We start from the raw sequence: 13,784 nt of genomic DNA, 5'->3' as shown, positions 1-13,784 counted from the left end.
GATGCTGCCCGAGGGGATGGGCAAGGAGAGCAGAGAACAGATGGGAGGGAATTCTAGGAGGTTTAAACCAGTGACAGTCAGGAAGAGTAAAGACGGCTTTAATTTTTCTCACCTGTGCCTTTGTTCTTGGTTTTCAAAAGGTTGACTGGGTTTGATTCCAAATGGGAAACTTTTGGGGGAAGACCAAGATGGAGGCGAGTGAATGAAGAGAAGGAAGGCGCTGGGGTGGAGAGTCTCACAGAATAGAGCAGTGGTTCCCAAAGTGGAACCCCCAGGCCAGCAGCTTCAGCATCCCCTGGGGACTTGTGCTCGGTGTTCCTTACATTAAACATGTGTATATGCACACACATACACAAGCACACACATGCCCCAGAAAGAAAAAAAAAAGGTTTACAAAAAATCCCTGCTGTGTTTTTTGTTTGTTTGTTTTTGTTGTTGTTGTTTTCGGAAAAAAGATATGTAAGTGGAGGGAGAGAAAGAGTTTGGACACCTGAGTAAGCTTTCCCATGAAAGGCACTGACTCGGGCAGGCATCTCTGTGGCCCTCAAAGGAGACAGAGTATGATGTGAGGGCTTGCAGTGATACATTTCATACAGAAAGGAATGTCTCTTCTAGTGAGATTCTTAGGTTTAGCAAATAGACAACGTACTGGCTATGATAATTAGAAAAATAAGCAACAACATGCTCTAGAATAACATATGGTGTGAGTTTGGGGGTTATAAATGTAATGAGCGTTCATCGTAGAAATTGTGTAAAAGGGCCGGGTGTGGAGGCTCATGCCTGTAATCCCAGCACTTTGGGAGGCCGAGGCAGGAGGATCACTTGAGCTCAGGAGTTCAAGATCAGCCTGAGCAATATAGTGAGACCTCATCTCTACTAAAAATATAAAAGTTAGGAAAAAATTCTGTAAAATGGAGAAATATACAAATAATAAAATACGAAATCACCAGAAATTCCACCACCCAGAGGTAATGACTGTTAACATTTTTGCTGTAAAAAATTAGAACCATATTTTTATATGTGACTTGGTATTTTGCTTTTTCAAAATTAACTTATTTTAATCCTTTCCAAAATCATGTAATATTTTTTGAAAATATAAGCTTAAATAGCTCCATAATATTCCACTTACAGAGGTAACATAACTTACTTAACCATTCTCCAGTTGTGGAAGTTTAAGTCACGTAAAGTTTTATGCTGTTATAATCCAGTGGTCCTCATGTTTTAGTGGAGGAATTTGATCCATTTATATTTATTATCAGGTTATGTTTGCTGTTATTTTTCATCACATTTCGTACTGCCTTACTTTTCCTTTTTGTTAGTTATTGTTGGATTTTGTTTTGATCTTTTACAATATGAAGTATATATTCTTCACTTTTTTTTCTCAAGTGATTTAGAAGGTATAATTCCTATTTTTTCTATTAGCAGTTAATTTAAATTTGAGGGGAAAGTATACTTATTTTCTCTAGTTATCACTGTCAAGAATGAAATGTCATCTGTTGATATCACCCTATGAAAGAAAAAAATTTTAGCACACTTGTACTTCTTGCTTCTTTCCTCACCCCCATTCCAGTTAACAACTTTTGTTGATATAATCTAGGATTTCAGACACATTATGATGATTATTTTACTCTTTATATTTTGTTTCTTCTCATTCAGAAATTACATTTTCCATTTGTATAACTTCACAATGATATTAACAGTATGATTTTCAGACTTGATTCTGTTTTGTTGGTTTATTTACCACTAGTTAGTTCTACTATAACACAACCCCATATCTGAGTTCCTTATTTTGATCCAACACTGGTTGGATGCAGTTCATGAGCACTTAAGTTTTTCAGGAATAGTAAATAGGTGGTTCGCTTTCTCAGCATGTCTGAGAACATCTGTCCTTTGTAGCCACATGAGTTAGCTACAATGTTTTTTACTCAAAAATCTATAGATGCTTTTCTGTTGTTTTCAGATTTTCATTTCTGCAAAGGAGAACTCTGCAGCCAATTTTATTTTTTATTAGTTATTAGGTATCATGGACCTGGAATATTAAATAAATTTATATGGTATTATATGAATCTTATAATTTCTGAAAGATCACAGGCTATATGTCTAAGTATTAAATGTTTTCATCAAGTTAACCTAGGACTAGTGAGCGCTTTCAATGTACACAACTGGGAAAATGACTTGTAGAATTTGTGATTGTACTTTTCCACCAGTTGTGTCTGCAGTGTTCTTTCTGCAGGCACAACTGCTGAAACTGAGTAACGCTTATTAGACATAGAGTAGCGCTTGGGTTTGCTGTCCATGTCTCTTCTCTTCTTGTAATCTCCATCTCTTTATCCTTTTCTTCTGAGCTGTGGGATAGCTTTCTTTTTCTTTTTTATCTTTTTTTTTTTTTTTTTTTTTTGGAAACAGGGTATCACCAAGAGCCAGTATGGATCTCCCCTAGCAAAAAATATGGCAGGACCAGGTGCAGTGGTTCACTGGTTCACCCTGTAATGTCAGCTTAGGCAACATAGTGAGACCCCATCTCTACAAAAAATTGAAAATTAGTCAGGCACAGTGATGCATGCCTTTGGGCCCAGCCACTCATGGGGGCTGAGGCAGCAGGATTGCTTGAGCCTGGGAGGTCGAGGCTGCAGTGAGCCGTGATCGCACTACTGCACTCCAGCCTGGGCAACAGAGCGAGACCCTATCCAAAGTTATTCCACAGTTCAGAAGAACAGGATAAAGAGATGGAGATTACAAGAAGAGAAAACACATGGACAGCAAGCCCAAGCATTACGCTATACACCACAGTAGAGCCAGTTACTCAACAAACATTTACTGAGCACCTACTCTGTGCCAGGTCCTTCCTTAGGAGCTAGAGATCAACTATGAGCCATGCAGATCCCATCTCTACACCCTCAAGGAGCTGACTGTTTAGGAGTTGGAGGTGTGGACAGAGCAGTAGACATTCAGTGTAGTGGCAGGTGCCTCAACAACAGGGGCTTGCAAGACAAGAGGGTGGGTCTTAGTTTTGAGTGATCTGGTGGCACTTGGAGGAAGTGATGCATCTGGAAGATCCAGTGAGACCCTAAGGATTCTTTCCTGCATTCAACAAATATTCAATGGACTCTGGCTCTCTGCCCAGTGCTGTTCTAAGCAGAGCAGAGAACAAGAGGAGAGCTTCCTTGCTAGTAGAGAGGCAGACACCAAGTAAACAAAGAAAATTATAGCATTATTCACATAGGGAACTGTTCAGAAGGTAAATCAAGCAGGGTAGGGAGTCCAAGATGGCAAGAAGGCTGTTCTAGTGAGGGTGGACAGAGAAGGCGGCTCTGGGGAAGCCAAGTCTGGGCAGAGCACTGAAAGAAGAGAGAAAGCATCCTGGGCAGGAGGAACAGCAAGAGCCAAGGTGCTGAGGCCAGACCAGCAGGAAGGCCAGTGTGACTGCAGTGGATGGAGAGAGGCCAGCGGCAGGGAAGGGAAGGTGGGAGCCCTGTTCCCCAAGCCTCAGAGGTCAAGGGAGGGAGTATGGGTTTGATTCCAGGTGGAAGGAGGAGCCAAGGAAGATTTGACCAGGTGAGAGGCTAGGGATGGAAAAGGCAGGTGTGTCACAATCTGAGAACAAACTGCAGGGAGGGGACTGGAGGGTGGAATCACAAAGACCTGCCTGGAGGGCGGTGCAGTGGAGATGTGACAGTGGGTGCCAGGGAGGTGGTGATGAGTAAGGATTCACCAGGCTGAGCTGAGTCTACATCTTCCAATAATTCTGTGACTGTAAGCGTCCCACTCATCTGGGGTAATATGGACTCACAGTGGCAGAGACATTACCACAGGGCTCAATGTGTGCCTCAGTTACCTATTTATTCATAACAAACCACTCGAAAACTCCAGGACTTAGAAGGAATGATGGAATTAGGAAATCGCCATCTGGCAACCAGTGTGGCAATAATCGTTTTGGGCAAAAATCTTCACTGGATGCCAAAACTACTGGGCAAAAGTATGAGAAATAGGATAGTTACTGAGGCTCAGAATATCTCCAAGAAGATAATTATTTCTAAGGGGAGAATAGTAACTCTCAGCAGAGAAATCCAGCAGACACCACCTCAACCAAGTGAGCAAAATCTACATCACCGTGAATGGAACACATTGACATCTTGTGCCTCTGGACAAGGACACAGGATAACTTTAGTGTTTCTGCCAAAACTCCAAATGAGGGACATTCCACAAAGTAACTGGCCAGTGCTCCTCTAAAGCACTGTGAAAGGTCATGAAAGACAAAGAAAGGCAAAAATGTCTAAGGAGGTGTCCCAGATTAAAGGAGACTAAAGAAACCTGACAGCTAGAGGCCTTGTGGGCTTGTGAGCTAGAGTCTGGATGCCTAGAGGCCATCAGTGGGACAGTCAAGAAAATTGCAAAAGGGCTGCAGATAAAATAATAGTTTGATGTTGGTGTTAATTCCCTGATTTTACTCATTGCACTGGGATTATATAAGATAATGTTCTTGTTTTTGGAAATACACACTGAAAATATTGAGAGGTAAAAAGAAAAAAAATTAGTGACTTAAAGCAACAATAATTAATCATTTCTCACAGTTCTGTGGGTGCCTGAGCTGTTCCTTTACTGTTTGTGTCTGGCCTTGCTCATGCAGCCAGAAGGTCCCTCACACACCTGGTAGTGGGTGCTGAGCTGGCTGGGCTCCCTCGGTTCTCCTCCTCGTGGCCTCTCATCCTCTGGAGCCTGGTCTGGTATCTGTACATGGCTGTCTCAGGCACACTCCAAGAGAAGGAAGGCGAAGCTGCAAGGCGTCCTGAGGCCTGGGCTCTGGTACCAACATGGACACCACATTCTACTGGACAAAGCCAGCCCCAAGGCCAGCCCAGCCTCACAGTGTGGGGAATAGACTCCACCTCTTCAGGGGAGGAGCGCTGAAGAATGTGTGGCTGTATTTAATCTCCACACATGCCTTTAAGGCATGTAGTTGTATTACTACTGTATTAGGGTTCCCTAGAGGGACAGAACTAATAGGGGGAAGAGAGAGAGAGAAAGAGAGGGAGAAAGGGGAGTTTATTAAGTATTAACTCACATGATTACAAGGTCCCACAATAGGCTGTCTGCAAGCTGAGGAGCAAGGAAAGCCAGTCTGAGTCCCAAAACTGAAGAACTTGCAGTCCGATGTTCAACAGCAGGAAGCATCCAGCACGGGAGAAAGATGTAGGCTGGGAGGCTAAGCCAGGTTCACCTTTTCACTTTTTTCTGCCTGCTTTATATTCACTGTCAGCTGATCAGATTGGGTCCACCAGATTAAGGGTGGGTCTGCCTTTCCCAGCCCACTGACTCAAATGTTAATCTCCTTTGGCAACACCCTCACAGACACACCCAGGATCAATACTTTGCATCCCTTTATCCAATCAATTTGACACTCAGTATTAGCCATCACAACTACCACCAAAATCATGCCCCTTGTAGTCAACCCCTTCCTACTCCCCTACTCCTGGCCACCACCAACCTGTTTTCTGTCCCTATAGTTTTGCCTTTTGCAGAATGTCATATAAATGGAATCATCCTACTATGGTTTGAATATGTCCTCCAAAGCTCATGTGTTGAAAACTTAGTTTCCAATGCAATAGGGTTGAGAAGTGGGACCATTAAGAGGTGATTAGGTCATGAGGACTCTGGCCTTGTCAATGGATTGGTATCATTATCCCAGGAGTGTTTTTGTTATTGAGAGAGTGGGTTTGTTATAAAAGAGAGTTCAGCCCCCTCTTGCTCCCTCTTGCTGCCTTTGCTCCCTCTTGCCCTCCCACCTCCTGCCATGGGATGATGCAGTAAGAAGGCCCTCTCCAGATACTAGCACCATGCTCTTGGACTTCCCAGCCTCCAGAACCATGAGCCAATAAATTTCTGTTCTTTGTAAATTATCCAGTCTCTGGTATTCTGTTATAGCAGCACAGACTAAGACAGGCATTCTTTGGTGAAATGCCTGTTCACATTTTTTTTTACATTTTTTGAAAGGGTTATTTTTCTTATTGAGTTTTGAGAATCCTTTATATATTCTTGGCACAAAGTTTTTCTCAAGATGCGTGTTTTGCAAGTATTTTCTCCCAGTCTATAGTTTTTGTTTTTATTCTCTTAACAGTGTCTTTCACAAACAAGTAACGAAATCCAATTTCTCAATCTTTTCTTCCATAGATAGTGCTTTTAACATTGTATTTAAGAAATCTTTGCCTCAAAACTCAAGTTCATAAAGATTTTCTCCTGTATTCTTATATAAGTTTTATAGCTTTTAGTTGTACATATAGGCCTGTAATCCATTCTGAGATTTGTTTGTTATAAAATTTGAGATGTGGGTTGAGTTTCATTTTTCTGCATATGAATGTTCAATTGTTCTAGCATCATTTCTTGAAAAATTTATTGCAGAGCAAATTCACCCAGATTACGTGTTTATTTGAAAGGTTGGGGCAGGAGTGACAGAAATGATTAATGCCTAGGGCCAAACAGCCCTCATGTTCCCACATGGCATCAGGTTTTAGATTTCCACCCTACCCACGGGCACTGGGCAGTCAGACCCTGTCAGAGAGACAGTCGTCCCTGGACCTTGCCAGGCCTGACATAGTTACTGTTTAACACCCCACGTAAAAACAGGATTATCTTATAACCACTGAGGGTTTGAATGTGGCTTCAAAGCCTCAGTGTGTGAACCCAATCTTTATTGTCAGATATTTCATGATTGAGAGCCACCAATGACCTCTTGGACTCCTTTGATATTCAGAGAAAACTCACAAGGTGCTGAAACAAGGTTCTGAAGGAAAGGAAGGGAGCCTGGCCTAGAGGAGTTATAGCAGTGTCTGGACATGAGAGGGCAGGATTTGTTCTAGGCCCCCACATGAGCAGGATGAAGCTAGGAACTCCAAGCCTGGTGGTGTGGGCACTCATCCACCCATGCAAGCGGCTCATGCCTTTCTTTCTGTGGTGTGGCCATGGGGGCTCTGCGTGGTCTTTGCCCTAGCCATTCCACTTCTGGGATTTGTATCCCAAGGAAATACACAAACAAGTGGACCAGGCTTCATTTCACAGCTTTGTTTAGGATGGCAGAAAGCTGGAAACAACCTGAGTGTCTAACAATTGATTAAATGCATTCTGGGCTCATTTTCAGAGCAGAACATCATGCAGCTCTTTAAGGGGTGATGCAAAGGTCTGTGATTGGGAGAGTGCCTGGGGAATGCCATAGGGTGAGAAGAGTGTGTTACAGGACAGCACGTGTGTACAATGGAGACATTTTTGGTAAATATTAGATGTTCATGTAAGCATAGTTATTTTGTTGTTTACCTTAACAACTGAGGATCCAGTTTGCTCTGTAATCAGCCCTTAATCTTTGCAGTTGTAGTGTCTGGGTTTTATTTGATCAGAAGTCCTGCCCTCTTTTCCCACTGGACATTTTGTTAGGCTCACCCTGACAAAATTCACACTCCCTGGCTCCCCACCATCACCAACAGCAGGGAACCTCAAGGGCAGGTAGCAGGGTTGCTACTCTCCCATTCCACACCAGCCAGGGGCTGGCCCAGAGTAAGTGCTTAGTAAGTGTCTGTTTCATACACTACCTCATGTGGAGCACCATCAGGGCTGTGCACAAAGCCCAAAGGAAGTGCATAGAGGTGGACAGCTGAATGCATGGATCCAGGCATGATGTCTGACATATTTAACAACACAATTGTCTTGGCCCTGATCAACTATTAGTTGCTGAAATAGAAGATGGAATGTGGGGTTTGGCAGAAGGGCTGGGACAGTGGAGGCATTGAGAAAGGCATTCAAGCAGCTTGGGACAGTGGCAGTTTGCCTCCCAGTGAGGATGAATTTAAAGAGTTCAACAACTGACATGGCTGCATGTCATCCACAGATGGATGGACGAACAGACAGGTGGCTGAGTAGGAAGATAAAAAGATGAAAGGATGGATGGAAGGATGCATGGAAGGATGGACAGATGAATGGATGGAAGGATGGATGGATGGTTGGATGGATGGATGGATGGATGGATGGATGGATGGATGGAAATATGGAAATACGGATGGATGAATGGAAGGTTGGAAATATAGATGGATGGAAGGAAGGAAGGATGGATGGAGGTAGGGTGGATAGATGGAAGGATGGAAAGATAGACGGAAGAACGGATGGATGAATGGATGGTTGGATGGAAGGATGGATGGATGGAAGGATGGATAGAAAGTGGGTGAATGAATAGTAGATAGATGAGAGGAATGGCAGCAAGAGGGATGGATGAAAATGTGGAATGAAAGAAGGATGAAGGATGAGTAGAAAGAGGAGGATGGATGATGGAAAGGTAGGAGAATGCATGGACAAGTAGAAAGACAGGAGGATGGAAGGATGTTTGCACAGAGGTTGAGTGGTCGTGGAGAAAAGCCTTTTGGTGGTGGCCTGGCTCTCAGCTCTGGACATCCACAGGTAGTTTCCTGGTCCCCTACATCATCATGCTTATCGTGGAGGGAATGCCGCTCTTGTACCTGGAACTGGCTGTGGGGCAGCGCATGCGGCAGGGCAGCATCGGCGCCTGGAGGACCATCAGCCCGTACCTCAGTGGTGTCGGTACGTGGGGCCCCTCCAGTCCTCTCCCACCCAGAGACCCGGGCAGCATGGGGGTGTGGGTGGGATCCCATCAGCAAAGCTGCTGGATCAAGGGGCGAGCACAAGGCCCAAGAGAGAGCCCTTGCCTGGGGTGAACAAATGGCCTGGCGGGGATGACATAGAATGTGGGCTGAGAGGAGCTGGGTTTCCTACCCACAGGGCGGTAAGACAGGGAGGATGCATGCCCCTTGGGGAACAGATGCCACCCTCCTTCTCTTCTCTGGACCTCAGCTTGGTCACCTGTAAAAGGGAAACAGCTGTAACTCCAAGTCCTAGCTAACAACCATTCTGGAAACTCACCAACTTCTCCCTGCTAAATAACAGTTCTCTTTTAGCAAGCACCTACTACATGCTGGGAGCCAGCCTATAGGATATATGTGCATGAGCTCATTTAATCTTCTTTACACCGCTGAGGTGTTGTGGAGTGCCATTAATGTCTCTGGGGTGCGGAAGCTGAGGCCCGCACGGACAGCAGGAGAGGACTGTTTCATCTCATGCTTCTCCTGAGTGACCTTGAGCCAGAGCCCCAGGCACTTCCAGGACAACCTCCACCTGCCCTGCACATTGCTTATGACCCAGGGCTGCCTCTGCATGCAGAAGGAACCCTGACCAGAAGTGGCCATAGCCTGTGATGCTCACAGGCCCCAGAAAGGAAGGCAGGCAGGAAAGCAGAGTGACGTTTCAGGAGCAAAGAGGGTGGAAGCTTATATGTGACCTGGTTGCAGATGCAGAAGAAATGTGTCCAGTGTTCTCACAAATCATCTCCAAACCCAGACTGCCTCCTTGTCTTGAATGGCTATTAATTTTTTTTTTTTTTTGAGGCGGAGTTTCGCTCTTATTGCCCAGGCTGGAGTGCAATGGCACAATCTCGGCTCACTGCAACCTCCACTCCCGGATTCAACCGTTTCTCCTGCCTCAGCCTCCTGATGAGCTGGAATTACAGGCACCCGCCACCACACCTGGCTAATTTTTTGTATTTTTAGTAGAGATGGGGTTTCACTAGGCTATTAATTTTTAACACAGAAGTGTGTGGTTTTACAATCTGCCTGAATAAGCAATCACAGAGGACTTCTCAGAGGCATCTTCTGCATCATAGGAAAGATACCAGATATTTGTGCCAACCAGGGGATGCTGGTGAATATTTAACAACCAGTGCTCAGAGTGGAGTGGGGGTGGGGAGGGGAAGCCCTGGTTTATAGCATTTGCGGATGCCTATGGGGTAAATACGGGCACCATGGCCAGTTTCTACTACCGAGTGTCCTAGCACTTGCGGCTGGGGAGAGGAGGGGACGCTGGTTCTCAAGGGCTGGTGTGGGCCAGCCCCAGAGCCCTGCTGCCTCCCACCCCTCTCTGTGCTCTCAGGCCGCACCCTGGGTTTTGTGCAGGCCTGACCGAATTACGGGCAGCCCCCTCCACTGCCTCCTCACACCCCCTCTCCTGGCTACCAGGTGACTCAACCGCTGGTGAGCCAAGGAGGGAGCATAACTGTACATCTGGACAAGGTGGCACTTCACAGCAACAGTGCTTCTCACAGCATGAGGTTGTGAACCCAGTTCTGCCACTTAACAGCTGGGTAGTCTTGGGCAGGCTCCAGGCCTCAGTTTTCTCTTCTGTGATATGAAGATAATACTGTTGTAAGGACCAAAGGTAAATAAAGTACTTATTTAGCACAGTGCCTGGCAGTTAGATCTCAAAAACATGTCATCAGCCTCCTGTCCCAGAAGGTGAGGAGGGAGGTTGGAGAAAAAGAAATCACCCTTCCCAAGTGTTCACAGGTGCCTGGTCTCGCTTAATACTCACCACACAAACCTGGTGGAGGGAGGCCTCGCCCACCCCGGGGCGGTCGCCACAGGTGTGTCCTGGGAGCACACGCTGGGCCTGGCGGAGGGGGAAGGGCCATCCTCAGTCCTCAGCGCGGCCCTCTGCTTCCTCGCAGGGGTCGCCAGCGTGGTGGTCTCTTTCTTCCTCTCCATGTACTACAACGTCATCAACGCCTGGGCCTTCTGGTACCTCTTCCACTCCTTCCAGGTGAGCCGGGGGGCCCGTGCCAGAACAGGAGTAGGAGCGAGAAAGGGAGAGAAAAACAGGGCCACCCGCTCGGGGAAGGGGGTGTGGGGCAAGGTGAGCAGCCTCGGGGCGGGGAGCCGGTGGGTGGTGTGAGGTGGAGGGGAAGCCATGCACCCCAAACCACGTGAAGGGCTTCTGAACCCGGGCTCCACGGGCCCCTTACGCTGTAAGCAAGAGTCCACCGGTGAGAGTGTGCGTGTTCTTGGAGAGAAGGTCCATGGCTTTCAGTGGATTCTCTCTGATGGATGTGACCCCACACACACACTATTAAGAACTACTGCACAGTGTGCCTAGGAGGAAATCTGTGGAGAGGACTGGTGGGGAGGGATTCCCTCAATCCAGCAAGACGGCAACGGCCTGTCCTCTTCCTCCCCGTCCCCTTCTCCCGCTTTCCTCAGGGCCACTTGTGCTTCCAGGTTTCTGACTCCAGCCTGAGCCTCTTCTTTTCCCTGCAGACCCCTAACTTCTCCTAGAAGGACCATTGTCACCCTGTAACACAATAGGGCCATTCCTAAACATTTTAAACCACACATTTCTGATGATAACTACAGCTGACACTCTGTAGAAAAGTGGAAGGGGCTGGAATTGTAGAGAAGCAAGAACTCCAATTCCACACAGAGAGCTGGTGTACATTCAGGACAAGAGGAATTTTCCTCTCCACTGCTCATGCTCATTTCTGTTACCTGGCTCCTACCGTTTCACTCTCAGGAACCCCATCCTCCACTGCCCCCACCTGCTTCCAGGAACCACCTTCACCTTGGCTTCTTCCCAGTTGGGAACAGTGGAGGAGGCAGGAGCTAACCAGGCCAATGCCTTACCCTTTGCCCCTGAGCCAGGCCTTCATGGGACATGCCTGTCCCCAAGGTCCGCAAGCAAGATAGGGCTGGCATGGACTATGGACTGAACTGGGTTTGCCTCTGGGGTGCTTGGGCATAGCCTTGACTCTGTGGGGGCGTGAGGAATGCTTGGGTGAATGACTTTAATAATCCTGATTTGGCATACCCCACTCTGGCTTCCCAATGAGCTCCACCAAGCTTGCCCCATTGCACATATCTCTGGCAAGAAAGCTGTAACCTGAGCTTAGTTGCAGTCCCTCCTTCTTTCCCTGGTTCAACCTAGAGTTTCATGAACACTGGCCACAACTCTGCCTCTCCCCAGCCTTCTCAGTGGAAACAGGGCAACTCTTCTTACTCTATAGCCTGGTGACTGTTTCCTGTCCTCTGTGCAGGGCTGCCATGTATGGTTGGGCAGCTTGTGCACTGCACAACAGTACTGCCAACTAAGGGCTTGCCATACACATTGTAAGCATTATAGATTTGTATACTTATTAAGACAAGTTTCCAAAAGTGGAAGTAATGTGTCTTGTCCTAACAAAATCAGAATAATTTGCTCATCCCCCAAAAGCAAAAATAAAGTGCCTCAAGAAAGGGGCATCTTTTTCTAATAGTCAGAAGTATGGGGGCCAGCGATTCATGAAAATCACTTAAATATTCATTCATTCCATCCTTCATAGGTCTGTGGACTTATCCCTTAGTCCCTCTAACTTTGAAGCCCTCCTCCATGGTCCCATAATAATGAGAGGAATAGTAGCTGCAGACATTCACTTACATGTGCTTTGGGCCAGACAGAGGTCCCAGCGCTTTAGAAGTGTTCACTCATGTAATCAAAACAGCCACCCCACGAGGCTAAGCACACTAAGCACCCGAGCAGAGGGGAGCCGAGTAGCTCATAGCTGGTGGGGTTGGACTCAGGGACCTGGCCCCGGAGTCTGTGCTCCTGTCTACTCACTCCCTGGCCAGGCTTTCCAGCCTTGTGTCCAGCCCTTCTCAGCAGGAGCACCTGGGCTGTTATGCACACAAATGCGGGGATCCTTGTCCTCACCTGCTGGTTCAGAGGTGAGTGAGGGAGGTCAGACTGGGAACTGGCCCATTTAACAAGTTCTCCTATACTCTAAACCTTCTTCAACCTGGCTGCACACTGGGGAGATGAAGTTGCGGGGTGCGGGGTGCAGGGTGGGGAGGTGTGAAAAATCCAATGACCAGGCCCTATCCCAAACAGATGAAATCGGAGTCACTGGGGGTGCGGCCTGGGCATCACCCCCGGGTGCCTTAGTCGTGTAGCCAAGCCTGGGAAGCAGGCCCGGTCTGGCATCAGCAGGTAGTCCAGGGAACAGACTCAGGTCAGTCCCACACAGGCTGTAAATGGCCCAAGGGGATGTCAGTCTAGGCAGCTCAACTGGGCTTCAGGTCTACCAGGACCCCTGTCACCTGCCTGGGACTTGGTGCTGGCTGCCACCGGGCACCTCAGTTCCCTCCACGTGCCTCCCTCTCCCTGCACCCACATCATTCAGGAAGCTAGCCTGGATGTCCCACAGCTGGTCTCCAAGAGGGTGAGAGGCTAGCTACAGGGCTCTGAAGTCCTGGGCCGGGAAGTCACTCACACAGCATCTCTTCACCATATTCCGTTGGTCAGCGTGCATCGGAGGACAGCCCAGATTCACAGGCTGAGGCAAGAGACACCACTTCTGGATGGGAGAAATGTGCACATGGGAAGGGGAAGGACTGTTGGTGGCCAGCTTTGAACACGATATGGGTCAAAGCAAGAAACCAGCTCACACATTCCAGTAGGCTAGGGTGGCCCTGGGGAGGTATTGCAGGGGTGGGCGTGGAGGTCCTCACCAGGACAGTCCTGAGCACTGTCTGGGTGTGCAGACCTGGGCTCCAGCTGCCTACTGGCACAGTAGCCATGACCCATTAGGTGATACCCCGGGCCTTGGTTCTGTCTCCTGTGAAATATGGGATTGAGCCCAGTGGGGTGGTCAGACTTGCTTCCATTAATGATGCATTTTTGTCTAATTAAATCTGGGCTTGTAGAACCCAGATATGTGCAAAACTGATCAATGTGGGGCTGGTCCTCAAAGAGCAGGGTTGGGGTCTCCTACCCCACAGTCAGAAGTAACTTTTCCTCCCCTCCCTCCCATCTCAGCACCACTGTTTACCACTTGGCCTCAGGTCATGGTCATGATGCATGCACCATTGAGGCTCCTTTGTTCATAAGTGACATGCCAGCAGCCTCCTATGGGGGCACACCTGGAGCCTTCT

The 13,784-nt window shown here is 47.5% G+C and overlaps 1 protein-coding gene across 2 annotated transcripts in view; it reads left to right on the top strand.

Annotated features, from left to right (window-relative positions):
* The window catches only part of SLC6A20 (solute carrier family 6 member 20), a 39,694-nt gene that overhangs the window by 5,891 nt on the left and 20,019 nt on the right, over positions 1–13,784 (top strand). For both annotated transcript variants that reach the window (XM_003818483.4, XM_034956273.3), the window contains exons 2-3: positions 8,437–8,577; positions 10,553–10,644. In XM_003818483.4, coding sequence (XP_003818531.3) covers positions 8,437–8,577; positions 10,553–10,644 — 233 coding nt within the window. The remainder of the gene's footprint in view (positions 1–8,436; positions 8,578–10,552; positions 10,645–13,784) is intronic.

This window comes from Pan paniscus, chromosome 2 (genome assembly GCF_029289425.2).
Source record: "Pan paniscus chromosome 2, NHGRI_mPanPan1-v2.0_pri, whole genome shotgun sequence".
NCBI lineage: Eukaryota > Metazoa > Chordata > Mammalia > Primates > Hominidae > Pan > Pan paniscus.
Note: the sequence above shows the minus strand (reverse complement) of the source record. Positions and strands in the feature narration are given on the sequence as shown.